Source organism: Tamandua tetradactyla, chromosome 5 (assembly GCF_023851605.1).
Source record: "Tamandua tetradactyla isolate mTamTet1 chromosome 5, mTamTet1.pri, whole genome shotgun sequence".
NCBI classification, from domain to species: domain Eukaryota; kingdom Metazoa; phylum Chordata; class Mammalia; order Pilosa; family Myrmecophagidae; genus Tamandua; species Tamandua tetradactyla.
Window position 1 is genome coordinate 24780093 of NC_135331.1, and position 12827 is coordinate 24792919.

The 12827-nt window shown below is 37.9% G+C and overlaps 1 protein-coding gene across 4 annotated transcripts in view; it reads left to right on the forward strand.

The window, feature by feature from the left end:
- The first annotated feature begins 1657 nt into the window (after positions 1–1657).
- LOC143683799 (sodium/glucose cotransporter 1-like) overlaps positions 1658–12827 on the forward strand; it is a 95701-nt gene continuing 84531 nt past the window's right edge. For 3 of the 4 annotated variants that reach the window (XM_077160162.1, XM_077160164.1, XM_077160165.1), the window contains exon 1: positions 1658–1898. In XM_077160162.1, coding sequence (XP_077016277.1) covers positions 1770–1898 — 129 coding nt within the window. In that variant the 5' untranslated portion in view covers positions 1658–1769. The remainder of the gene's footprint in view (positions 1899–12827) is intronic. The other variant, XM_077160163.1, reaches the window with a different exon arrangement.

The following is a 12827-nucleotide window of genomic DNA, read 5'->3' on the forward strand; positions in this document are numbered from 1 at the left end:
CTCCAAGAACATCCAAATCTATAAAGAATGTTGTCAAACTGTGACTTTAAAAATCCAATTTAAGGCACAGATAACTTAAATCTTTTACATTTATCAAAGAATAATTTCAGTTGGATATGAATAACCTGAGTTTTATTATGATAGGCAGTGCTCCAACCATATTAGAATAATCTGGATTTAATAGTACTTTTTTTTTTGTATGCTGTATGGTGGGGGGGGTCACATTTCATTCTTTTTCCATGTAAGTATTCCTTTATTGCAGCACCATTTGTTCAATTTTTGTTTGGTTGGTTTTTTGTTTGTTTGCTTGTTTGTTTGGGAAGCGCATGGGCCAGGAATTGAACCCTGGTTTCCGAAAACATTTGTGCTCAGTTTTTTACAGCAGACTCTATGAAATGCATCATTGACACATAGTTATTAAAATCTTTCAATATATAAGTATAAAGCTATGAATTGTCACCAATTTATAGAACTGCTGAAAAAATAGAAGGCAATGAATTTCACTAACTTGTGCTCCTTGGTTGAGTCCTGGAAGTTTTACAAAGAATCATGATATTTCAAGACTCTTTTTTCTTTTTTACAAATTGAATATTTTCCAAATATTCAATAATCAAAGAACAAAAAAATTTTTGTTTATGTTTTCTAACTTACATGTACTTTATGCAAATGGACCAAATTTTAAGAGCCAAAGTAAGGAAAAGCTTGTGACCTAGCTACACAGGTAGTAAAATCTACATTGAAATGGAAACTTTTCATAAGAAAAATCAATGATAATTTTACACATTCTTTAACATAAATGTCAACGGCTTTCACTGTAAATTGGCTGCAAAAACAAGAAAAACTTGAAGTCTGCTTTGTAATATTGATCAATTTTTAAATGCTTTTCAAATTATGTCATGCCTCTGAATTCAAAGTCAATAATAGAGAGTTGACAAGAAGAGTTAGTGAATTTACTTAACTTGGACAGACATAATTTTGAAACTGATGTGCTTTTGCTTCAAACTAAAATCAGTATTTCCAAAAAAGATGAACTAGTTTTCTCACTGACTTAAAATAAAATGAATTTTTGATACTTTATTCAGTTACTGGGAAACAAGTATGTTCATCTGGTATGTGAATCTACTTTTTCAACTTGCAAATTCAGTGAAATCTAAATACACATCAAGTATTTCTGAGACAAAATTTCTATTTCTATTCGTGAATTTCTATTTGAATTTCTATTTGCTTTAAGTGTAACATGTACACTGGATTCCAAAGTCTTCAATTAAAAACTATACATCTATAATATCTCATTAACAATTATTTACGCTGATAATATGCTGAAATGATAATATTTTTAATATATGGGATTACCTATGTTAAAGTAAATAAGTAAAATGTTATTAAAATTAATTTAAATGTTATTTCTCTATTTCTTTTTGCTTATTTAATGCGTCCAACTACGGGAGAGCGCTGTGCCAAGACTGGCGGACAAGACCTGCTTTCCACTTCATGGCTGAAGGGATCCGCCCTTACAGAACTCGTCCTTGAGGCTGAGACCTGGCCTGGACGGAAATGCAGGGACTACTGGGAAAACCCAGGATACCACGCGGCTCGGCCCAGGATACACTGCGGTCAGGCCCAAGATGCACCGCGGCCCCGCCTAGGAATCATTGCGGTGGTGGCAGCCCGGCGCCTAACGGCGCTACTGTTCTGGTTTCCTCGCGAAGCGGAATCGGTCGCGGCCTCTGGGGCAGCCTGTGCGGTCCACACGGCCAGAAAGCCCCTTCATGGATCTCTCCTGGTACCACGTCACTTCGAACTGGAGTTCCAGGGGTTCCGTCAGCAACATCAGCAGCCCCCTGGACCGCATGGTGATGATCTCGTACTTCCTGTTGCTCCTGGGCATCGGGCTGTGGGTACGTTGGGGCGCCAAGGGGAGAGTGGGCCCTGGACACCGGGTTGGGCCTCACCTCCCATCCTGCCGCAACCCCGTCCTCGACTTCTCCTTGCTACGTTCTCTTTTCACCCCCAGACCTTGTGTCAGGTCTCAGCATTGACCCCTTTGCTGTTCCTCTGCCCCATCCTTCCATGCACAGGTAAATGTGCTCCTTCAGCAGCAAAGCCATTCTTGACCAACCTGCCTTCCCCCACCCCCATACACACACAAAGAAAGAAATAGGTCATTTCTACCTATTCCCGCTGCCTGGAGCCTAAGCAGTTTTGGGGTCATTATGATAATCAAGATGAGAGTAAAAATGGCAATTACCTATCATTAAGTACTAAAGTGTCAGTTGTGTCTTGAGTGTTTTACATGTGTCATCACATCCTCACAGCCATGCTGGGAATCACTATTATTTTCTCCAGTTTCACAGATGACAAAACCAAAGCCCAAAGAGGCAAATAACGGCTAGGAAGTGAGGGAGTTTGTATTCAAACCTAGAGCTGTCTGATATGATTTGAGAGTTCAGCCACTCTGCCTTGCTAGCAAGACCTCCAAGATCACCTATATCTTAAGGCTCTAAGTAAGCCCTTTGAATTTGAATAAAGAACTTATGTGTTCTCTTCGGGCACAAAGCTCTCTTAATAGGGTGGAGACCAGGTCTCGTTTACTCCTCTCTACCTGCCACAACTCAGTATGTAAGCACTCAAGAAGGTGTTCCTCAGCAGGTGGCCCCCTACCCAGAAGGATCCTGCCCGTGTTCAAGCAAAAGGTCAGGTGGGTATGAAACTTCAGCAGTGTCAGGGTATTAGCCCTACTCCTAAGCTGTTAACCACTAGAGGCCTCTGCCAGGCCTGATTCACCAAGTAGGAGTAGGTGGTGATGGTGCTACCATCTGGTAACCAGTGGAGTAATTGTTCCAGTGGCCCCTACCCAGCTAAGTGATATTTTCATGCCCACATATCCTTTACTTTGGGCACTTCACCAGGCCCTGGGCAGGATCTTAAGGTGCAGAATCTGGCCCTTCAGTATGTGGTCCTTGACACTCTTTAGGAAATTAACGATGTGTCCTTAGTGGGGGGATGGAGAAATGGAGACATTGCTATTAAGAGAATGTTGTCCCAGAAGAGAAAATATAGGCCCTTTATTCCAAATTAAAAAGGGAAATCTCAGGCATTTATCCAGATCATCCAAACAAATGATTATTTCTTTAAGGCTACCCTTCCAGGTGCCTTAGGCAGCTCTCTTGCGAAGTGGGTACCTGTTTGAGGGCCCTCCCCTAGTGCTGTTTATTGAATTCAGAAGCTCCACACAGTTTTCTCCCCCACCCTCTTGGGACCTAAGTCTCACTGAGGCCACAGGACTGGTAGCCATCTGGTTACTTCCAAAGGAAACCTGCAGTTCCTTCTGTTCTTCTGGGAGCCATACAACATGCGTGGGTATCCAGAATACTTTGAGTGTTTCCTCCTTTATATTATTTCCTTTCCTTTGGTTCTGTTTTTTAAAAAAACATGCTGTTTTTGTTTATGTTATAACATCCTTATTGAGATGTGGCACACATTTAAAGGGTGAAATTTGATAAGTTTGACATATATATATATATATATATATATATATATATGCCTGTGAAACGATCACCAAAATCAAGATAATGAACATATCCATCACCCTGGAAAATTTCCTCATGTCCCTTTGTAATCTCCTGCCTCCACACTCAAGGCAGCTGCTGACCTGGTTTCTGCCACTATAGATTTAGATTCCTAACCAGTACAGTGTCCATAACCCAAGAAAAGGTGCTGCCAGACCAGACAAGGAGTCTGTGGCATTGCCTTTGCAGTTAGACCATAGATGCAGAGGACACACAGCGCAGGCTGGAAGGCTGGTGAGCGTTTTAATACTGCAGCAGAATGTTTTACTACCATCACCACCATCAATTACCAAAACTTTTCCATCACCCCGAAGAAACTCTGATTCAATTTAGCATTCACTCCTCATTCCCTACCTCAACCGCACCTCCTGGTAAACTGTATTCCAGTATCTAGCTGACTCTATGAATTTGCTTATTCTGATTATTCTTTGCTTATTCTCATATAAGTGAGATCATACAGTATTTGCCATTTTGTGTCTGGTTTGTTTCACTCAACATGATGTCTTCAGGGTTCATCCATGTTGTCACATATATCATCATTCCTTTTTATGGCTGAGTAATATTCCATTTTATGTATATTCAACATTTTATTTATCCATTCTTCAGTGGATGGACACTTTAACTAGAGTTGCTTCCATGTTTTGGCAATTGTGAATAATGCTGCTGTGAACATGAATGTGCAAATATCTATGCAAGTTCCTGCTTTCAGTTCTTTTTGGTACATACCTAGAAGTAGGATTTCTGAGTTATACGGCAATTCTATACTTAATTTTTTGAGGAAGCACCAAATGATCTTCCACAGTGGCTGCACCATTTTTTATTCCTACCAACAATGAACAAGTATTCCTATTTCTCCGCATCCTCTGTAACACTCATTATTTCCTATTTTTTTAAATCGTGGCCATTCTAGTGATATGAAATGATACCTCATTGTGGTTCTGATTTCCATTTGCCTAATGGCTAATAATGTTGAACATCATTTCATGTGTTTATTGGCCATTTATTTATCTTCTTTTGGAGAGATGTCTATTCAAGTCTTTTTCCTTTTTTTAATTGAGTTTACTGTATTTTTGATGTAGAATTGTAAGAATTCTTTATGTATTCTTTATATATTCTAGGTAATAAGGTTTCAAAATATTTTCTCCCTTTCTGCAAGTTATTCTTTTACTTTCATAATGAAGTTTTTTTTTTTTTTTTTTTTAGGGAGGTGGTGCATGGTTTAGGAATCGAACTCAGATCTCCGGTGTGGAAGGCAGGCATTCTAACCACTGAACTACCCATGCCCCAATAATGAAGTCTTTTGATGCACAAAATGTTTTAATTTTGAATGAAGCTTCATTTATCTATTTTTCCTTTGTTGCTTATGCTTTTGGCATAAAATCTAAGAAGCCATTGCCTACCACAAGGTCCTGCATATGCTTCCTTATATTTTCTTCTAGGAGTTTTATAATTTTTGTTCTTATATATAGGTCTTTGATCCATTTTGAGTTGATATGTATATAGTATGAAGTAGAGGTCCACCTTCATTATTTTGCATATAGCTATCCAGTTTTCCCAGAACCATTTGTTCAAGAGACTATTTGTTCCTCTTTGAGTGGACTTGGCATCCTTGTCAGCAGTTGGTTATAGATGTGGCTGTCAGTTCCATTTCATTCATCTATGTCTGTCCTTGTGCCAGTACCCATGCATATTTAGATTACTGTAGCTTTGTAATGAGTTTTAAAGTCAGGAATTATGAGTCCTCCAACTTTCTTCTTCTTTTATGAAGATTCTTTTGACTATTCGGGAACCTTTAGCCTTCCTTATAAATTTGAGGGTTGGTTTTTCCATCTCTGTAAAAATGGTAGTTGGAATTTTGATTGGAATTGTGTTGAATCTAACTTGCTTTGGATAGAATTGACAATCTTAACAATATTTAGTCTTCCAATCCCTGACACAGAATATCCTTTTATTTAGGTCTTTTTTAAATTTCTTATGGCAAGATTTTGTTACTTTCTATGTACAGATCATTTATATCCTTGGTTAAATTTATTTCTAGATATTTGATATTTTAAGCTGCTATTGTACATGGAAGTTTTTTCTTGATTTCCCCTTCAGAATCTTCATTACTGGTATATAGAAACAGTACTGATTTTTAAGATTTATTTCTTTTTATTTATGGTAAATTGTACATGACATAAAAATGATTTTAACCATCTTAAGTGAACAATTCTCTGACATTATGTAATTGACACTGTGTATCTTTCACTACTATTTCCACACTATTTTCATCATCCCAAACCAAAACTCTCTCTTTTAGCGATAACTCCTCATTCCCTGTCCCCCCCATAACCATTATTCTGCTTTCTATCAATTTGCTTATTCTAAGTATTACATATAAAATAAATCATACAATATTTGCTCTTTTGTGTTGGCTTATTTCGCTCAGCACAATGTAATCAGAGTGCATCCATGTTGTAGCATGTACCAGCACTTCACTTCTTATGCCTGAATACTATCCTGTTGTTTGGATATACCACATGTTGTTTGCCCAGTCTTCTGTGGATGCATGGTTGGCTCTGTGTTGGCTGATGCTGTCCTTCAGCGTTTAGCTCTCCTGTCAAGAAAATTAATCCCAGGCTAATGTAAAGTGCAGGATCCTCTTTGTCTTTTCTGATCCTGTATCTTGCCCTGGGCTTGTACTTGCTCTTGGCCTTAGGAACTCCTCCATCTACAGGAATTCAAGAGCCCCCTCTGTTTATAAAACAGACTGTCTCCTCTTTGAGGGTGTTCTATTTGTAGACATAAAGCAGATAATCCTTTGCCCCAGGCCACTTTGATTTACTTGTTTCTTATACTGGCTTAGATGTCCACAAATGGTTTCTTCCTGCTAGGCAAGTTCTGGGAGGGTGAGCCAGAGATGAGTTTCCGGGTTCAGTCTTGCTCTTTCAGGCTGCCACCCCATAAGATTAGCACCAGCGTGCAGGCACCACAGTAGGCACATGTGGATTACTCTATTCCTCCAGAAGCTGGGCCTGCGAACCGCATGGGGATATGGGCCAGCTCCACTCTGCACCAGGGGATGGGTGAGGAGCCAGCAAGGCGATGCCACCTTCTACCTTTTATTTTTCTGCATTAAAGAAGTGGCTATCTAGAACAATCATGCATAAAATGCAGGATTCCTATGTACCATGCTATTATTAACTTGCATTGGTGTGGAACATTTGTTAAAATTGATGATAGCACATTTTTATCATTGTGCTATTAACTGTAGTCCATGGTTTTCAGTAGGACTCACTGTTTGTGCATAGCGTAGTTCGATGAATTAAAAAAAAAAGTTTATTCTATTGCCAAACATACCATCTAACATTTCTCTTTTTAATCACGTTCAGATATATATATCTCAGTGCTATTAATTACCTTCATAATGTTGAGCCACCATCATCACCGTGCATAACCAAAACATTTCTATAATTCCAAATAAGAAACCCTGTACGTTTTTTATATATAGCATCATTAGTAATCTGGGAATCAAGAAACAAGCAAACAGAATAATGTCAAAACAACATATGAGAAAATTTGGAAGAAAAAAGCCTGTCATTAAATTATTTTTACGTGGTAGAAAAGTCCGATACCATAAAAGGTGAACCCTTCTACTGTAGATGACAAAAATTGTATTTCCTCAAAAGATATAAAAAGTTAACAAGTATAATGTCACTGTCAGAGGTAATCCAGCACAACACATTTGCCAATTATCCTAAACCACCGGGAGCATTAGAAATACCATTCACCATAATCTAGATACTGGGTAATTCTAAAAATTTTGAAACAAACTACACCAAAAACAGATACTCTTAAAACATTTCATGTTTTTTTTTTTTTTTTTTTTTTTTTTTTAAAGGAAAGACAGAGAGAAGGAAGGAAGGATAGAAGGAAGGAAGGAAGGAAGAAAGGGAAACATTTTTAAACATTTTCTTGTTTTATTGTAAAAACATTTCATGTTTTCATGGAAGAAATGAGATACACTGAGAAAATTCTGAAGTTCTCTCAGGCCGGCATTTTGTTGCTGACTAATAGCCAAATGCAATGCACTGACTGTCAGTTCCAGGAGTTTCTGAAGTCTTGGATGATTCATGTTTTAGGTAAAACCTTACTGCATCCCTTGATAAAAGTGCTGAAATTGATGGCAATTCAAACAAATTCCAGAAAATCCATGTTTTGTTTAACATTATCACCTATATTATAATGCTTTTGCTTTGTAAAGTATTGTAATATTCTTAAAGTTATGTATGACACCTCAACGTATAATTCCAAAGCTTTAAAAAAATCAGTACAGAAGTATATATGTTAATTAATTAAGTATATATGTTAATTAACCTTGTGGGGTTTGTCGCTATTGTTTGAGTCATCCCAAGGAAATTATGATCTATAGAAATCACTCAGTCCATGGTTTGAGGAAATGAATCAAGCATACTGTTAAAATTGAAACAAATCTGTGATGTTCTTAATGTACCCCAAATCCCTCCAATAAATACATGTCAGAGATAGCACAAACCAGAAAGCAAATAATAGAAATATGTGTGTGTGTGTGAGGATAGAAACCACTACAGTAATTCTTTTATATTCCATAAGCCTCTCTAATTGTGCAATTGTTATATATTTGAATGAGAGTTCCAAGCTCTGTTTAAAAAGAAACTTAAACATATACTAGTTAGAATGTTAAAGCCATTAATTATGAAAATTTTATCAATAAAAAGCTTATCAGACTTTTTCACATTTTTCATCAGATGGCATCTGTTAAATATGCCATTACTGTTGCATCCTTTTACATTTTAGATTCCTTTCCTAGAGAGAAAACAAGTCAGTTCATAACAAGTTGATTCTTTTCCTAGAGATTCTTTTCCTAAAGAGAAAACAAATCAGTTCATAACAAGTTGAATTGCCCTGGGAAGCTTTGTGGAATATCACCTTGTCCATGGGATTACATTTTTATTTTTTTTATTGTAAAGAAACCCTGTACATTTTAAGCCTTAACTTCCCATTCCATATTCCCACCCCGTCCCCTGCTGACCTAATCTAGGTTCTGACTTTGTGAGCTTGTTTATTCTAATTATTTCAAATCAATGAGAGCATACAATATTTGTCTTTTTATGTCTGGCTTATTTCGCTCATCTTGATGTCTTTAAGGTTCATCCATGTTGTTGCATGTACCAGGACTTCATTCTTTTTTATGGCCGAATAATATTATGTTTATACCACATTTAATTTATCCATTCTTCAGTTGATGGATACTTGTGTTACTTCTATCTTTTGCCAGTTGTGAATAATGCCACTGTGAACATAGGTGTGCAAATATCTGTGTGAAATCCTGCTTTCAATTCTTTGGGTTGTATACCTAGTAGTGGGATTCCCAGTCACATGGCAGTTCTATACTTAGCTTTCCGAGGAAATGCAAAACTGTCTTCCACAGTGGCTGCACTACTTTATATTTCCACAAACAATGAATGGGTTTCTTCACATCCTCTCCAACACTTATTTTCTGTTTTTTAATGGCAGCCATTCTAGTGATGTGAAATGGTATCTCATTGTGGTTTTAATTTGCATTTCCCTGATGACTAATGATGCTGAGCATCATTTCATGCACTTTCTGGTCATTTGCATATCTTTGAATATATATTCAAAGTCTGTTCAAGCCTTTTGCTCATTTTTTAAAAATTGGGCTGCTTGTCTTTTAGTTAAGTTGAAAAATTTCTTATATTCTGGATAGTAAACCTTTATCAGCTATCTGATTTCCAAAAATTTTCTCCCATTGTGTAGATTGTTATTTTACTTGTAGAATGAAGTCCTTTGAGGCACAGAAGTTTTTAATTTTAATCAGGTCCCATTTATCTACTTGGCTCTCTCCAGATTCTGGCTTGCTTAACACCTCGTGGAGATGTCTGCTGGGCTGCAAGCATCTCCAAACATCTGTGTCTCTGCTCTCTCTATCAGCTCTGAACTCTCTCCAAAATGTTTCCTCTTTAGGGGACTCCAGTAAACTAATCAAGACCCGACTTGAATGGGCAGAGTTGCATCTCCATTCTGAAAGGTTACACCTACAGTTGGGCTGTGGAAATAATCTAATAAAAAATATCCATGCTACGTTGTTGAATCGGGATTAACAGAATGGCTGCCTTGACAAGATTAAATCAGAAATAAAACATGGCTTTTCTGGGACACATAATATTGTCATGATAGCACAGGGCCCCTGACCCTTCCATGTAGATTTTATAATTGGCTTTTCCATTTCTGCAAAGGAGGTTCTTAGAATTTTTATGGGGAGTGCATTGAAACTGTAAATTACTTTGGGTAGTATTGACATCTTAATGATATTTAGTCTTCCAATCCATGAACCCAGAATGTCCTTCCATAAACTTAGGTTGTCTTTAATTTCTTTTAACAATATTTTGTAGTTTCCTGTGTACAAGCCCTTTACATTCTTGGTTAGATCTACTCCTGGATATTTGATTGTTTTAGTTGCTATTGTGAATGGATTTTTTTCTTGATTCTTCTTCTTGCTACTAACTAGTGCCGGAAACACTTCTGAGTTGTGGGCGTTGATCTTGTACCCATCCACTTTGCTAATTCATGTATTAGCTCTAAGAGCTGTGCTGTCGATTTTTCAGGATTTTCTGTTTATAGGATCATATCATCTTCAAATAGGGAAAGTTTTACTTCTTCCTTTACAATTTGGATGCCTTTTATTTCTTTTATTACCCAATTCCTCTGGCAAGAACTTCTAGTACAATGTTGAATAATAGTGGTGACGGTGGGCATTCTTGTCTTGTTCCTGAGTTTAGAGCAAGAGCTTTTATATTTTTTACTATTAAGTAAGATGTTAGCTGTGAGCTTTTCATATATGCCCTTTATCATGTTGAGGAAGTGTGTTAGATTCAGTTGTCAACTTGGCCGGGTGAGCATACCTAGTTTTGTTGCTGCGGACATAAGCCAATGGTACGTGAACCTCATCTGTTGCTAATTACATCTGCAGTCAGCTAGGAGGCGTGTCTGCTGCAAAGAGTGACATTTGACTTAATTGGCTGGTGCTTAAATAAGAGAGTGCAACATAGCACAGCCTAAGCAGCTCGGCATTCCTCATCTCAGCACTCGCAGCTCAGCCCAGGCCTTTGGAGATGCAGAAAGAAGTCACCCTGGGGAAAGTTGTTGGAACCCAGGGGCCTGGAGGGAAGACCAGCAGAGACTATCCTGTGCCTTCCACGTAAGAAAGAACCTCAGTGGAAAGTTAGCTGCCTTTCCTCTGAAGAACTAACAAAATAAATCCCCTTTTATTAAAAGCCAATCCATTTCTGGTGTGTTGCATTCCAGCAGCTAGCAAACTAGAACAGGAAGTGTCCTTCGTTTCTAGTGTTCTAAGTGTTCTTATAAATAGGGGGTGCTGGATTTTGTCAATTGTCTTTTCTGCCACCAATTGAGATAACCATGTGATTTTTCTCCTTCATTGTGTTAATGTGGTATATTACATTAATTGATTTTCTTATGATGAGCCACCCTTGCACACCAGGGATAAATCCCACTTGAATATGGTATATAAATTTCTCCCTTTCACGTAACACATTGCTTTTCTCTTGCAGCTTTCAGAGTGTTCTCCTTATTCTTTGCATTCACTAGTATGATCTATATGATGGGGGGTGTTTTCTCTTCATGTTTCTCCTGTTTGGGGTTCTCTGGTATTCTTGGTGTGCATATTTATGTCATTTGCTAAGTTTGGAAAGTTTTCTGTCATTATTTCTTTGAATATTCCTTCTGCCCTTTATTTCTTTCTTCTCCTTTTGGGACTCCCATAAATGCATGTATTGGTAAGATTGATGGTATCTGTGCTGGTTTGAAAGGCTGTATGGACCCTAGAAAAGCTGTGTTTTAATCAAAATCCTATTTCATAAAGGCAGAATAACCCTATTCAGTACTTTATGTTTGAAACTGTAATCAGATCATCTCCTTCCAGATATGCTTTAATCAGTGGTGGTTGTTAAGCTGGATTAGGTGACGACATGTCTCCCCACCCATTTGGGTGGGTCTTGATAAGTTTCTGGAGTCCTATAAAAGAGGAAGCATTTTGGAGAATGAAAGGAATTCAGAGAGAGCAGAACAGAATGGCATAGTCACGAGAAGCAGAGTCCACTAGCCAGCAACCTTTGGAGATGAAGAAGGAAAACACCTCCCGGGGAGCTTCATGAAATAGGAAGCCAGGAGAAGAAGCTAGCAAATGACACCATGTTCGCCATGTGCCCTTCCAGATGAGAGAAGAGCCCTGATCATGTTCACCATGTGCCTTCCAGATAAGAGAGACACTCTGACTTGTGCTCACTATGTGCCCTTCCACTTGAGAGAGAAACCCTGAACTTCAGTGGCCTTCTTGAACCAAGGTGTCTCTCCCTAGATGCCTTTAATTGAACATTTCTATAGGCTTGTTATTGGTACATTTTCTCAGCCTTAGAACTGTAAACTAGCAACTTATTAAATTCCTCTTTTTAAAAGCCATTCTGTTTCTGGTATATTGCATTCTGGCAGCTAGCACACTAGAACAGTAGCCCAGAGGTATCTTAGCCTATTTTCACTTTTCATAATTTTTTTTTCTGTTCCTCAGCCTGACTCATTTCAATAGATGCCCCTTCGAGTTCACTAATTCTTTCTTCTGCCACCTCCAGAATTCCTCCTGGGAATTTTTAATTTCAGATATTGTGGTCTTCAACTCTGATCTGTTTGGTTCCTTTTTAAAATATCTGTCTCTTTACCAAGATTTTCTTATTGTTCATTCATTGTTTTCCTGATATTCTTTAGTTCTCTCTTTGTATTTTTCTTCATCTCATTGAGTATTTTAAAGATAATTTTATAAAGGCATTGTTTAGTGTGTCCACATTCTGGTTTTCATTTAGTGTTTTCTGAATTTTTATCCTGTTCCTTTGGGTGAGCTATCATTTACTGTTTCTCTGTTTGTCTTGTACTCTTTTGTTGCACACTGTGCATTTTAATATTTTAAAATATTAACCCTGGGATTTATTTCCTGAGGTGTATGTTTCTAGGCTTTTTAACGAGCTGGTGATAACATAGAGATTTTCTTGAGCATGAGCCTCCTGTCAGGGAGGTCTGCCCAAGGTAAATACAGTCTGTGGTTTTCCCTGTTTTTCTGGGCCTGTGTCTTGTTCTGGGCTTTTACTTATTAGCTGTTTTGGAGTTTCTCTGTTTACAGGAGTTTGGTTGTCTCCTCTTTTTCCCAGGAGA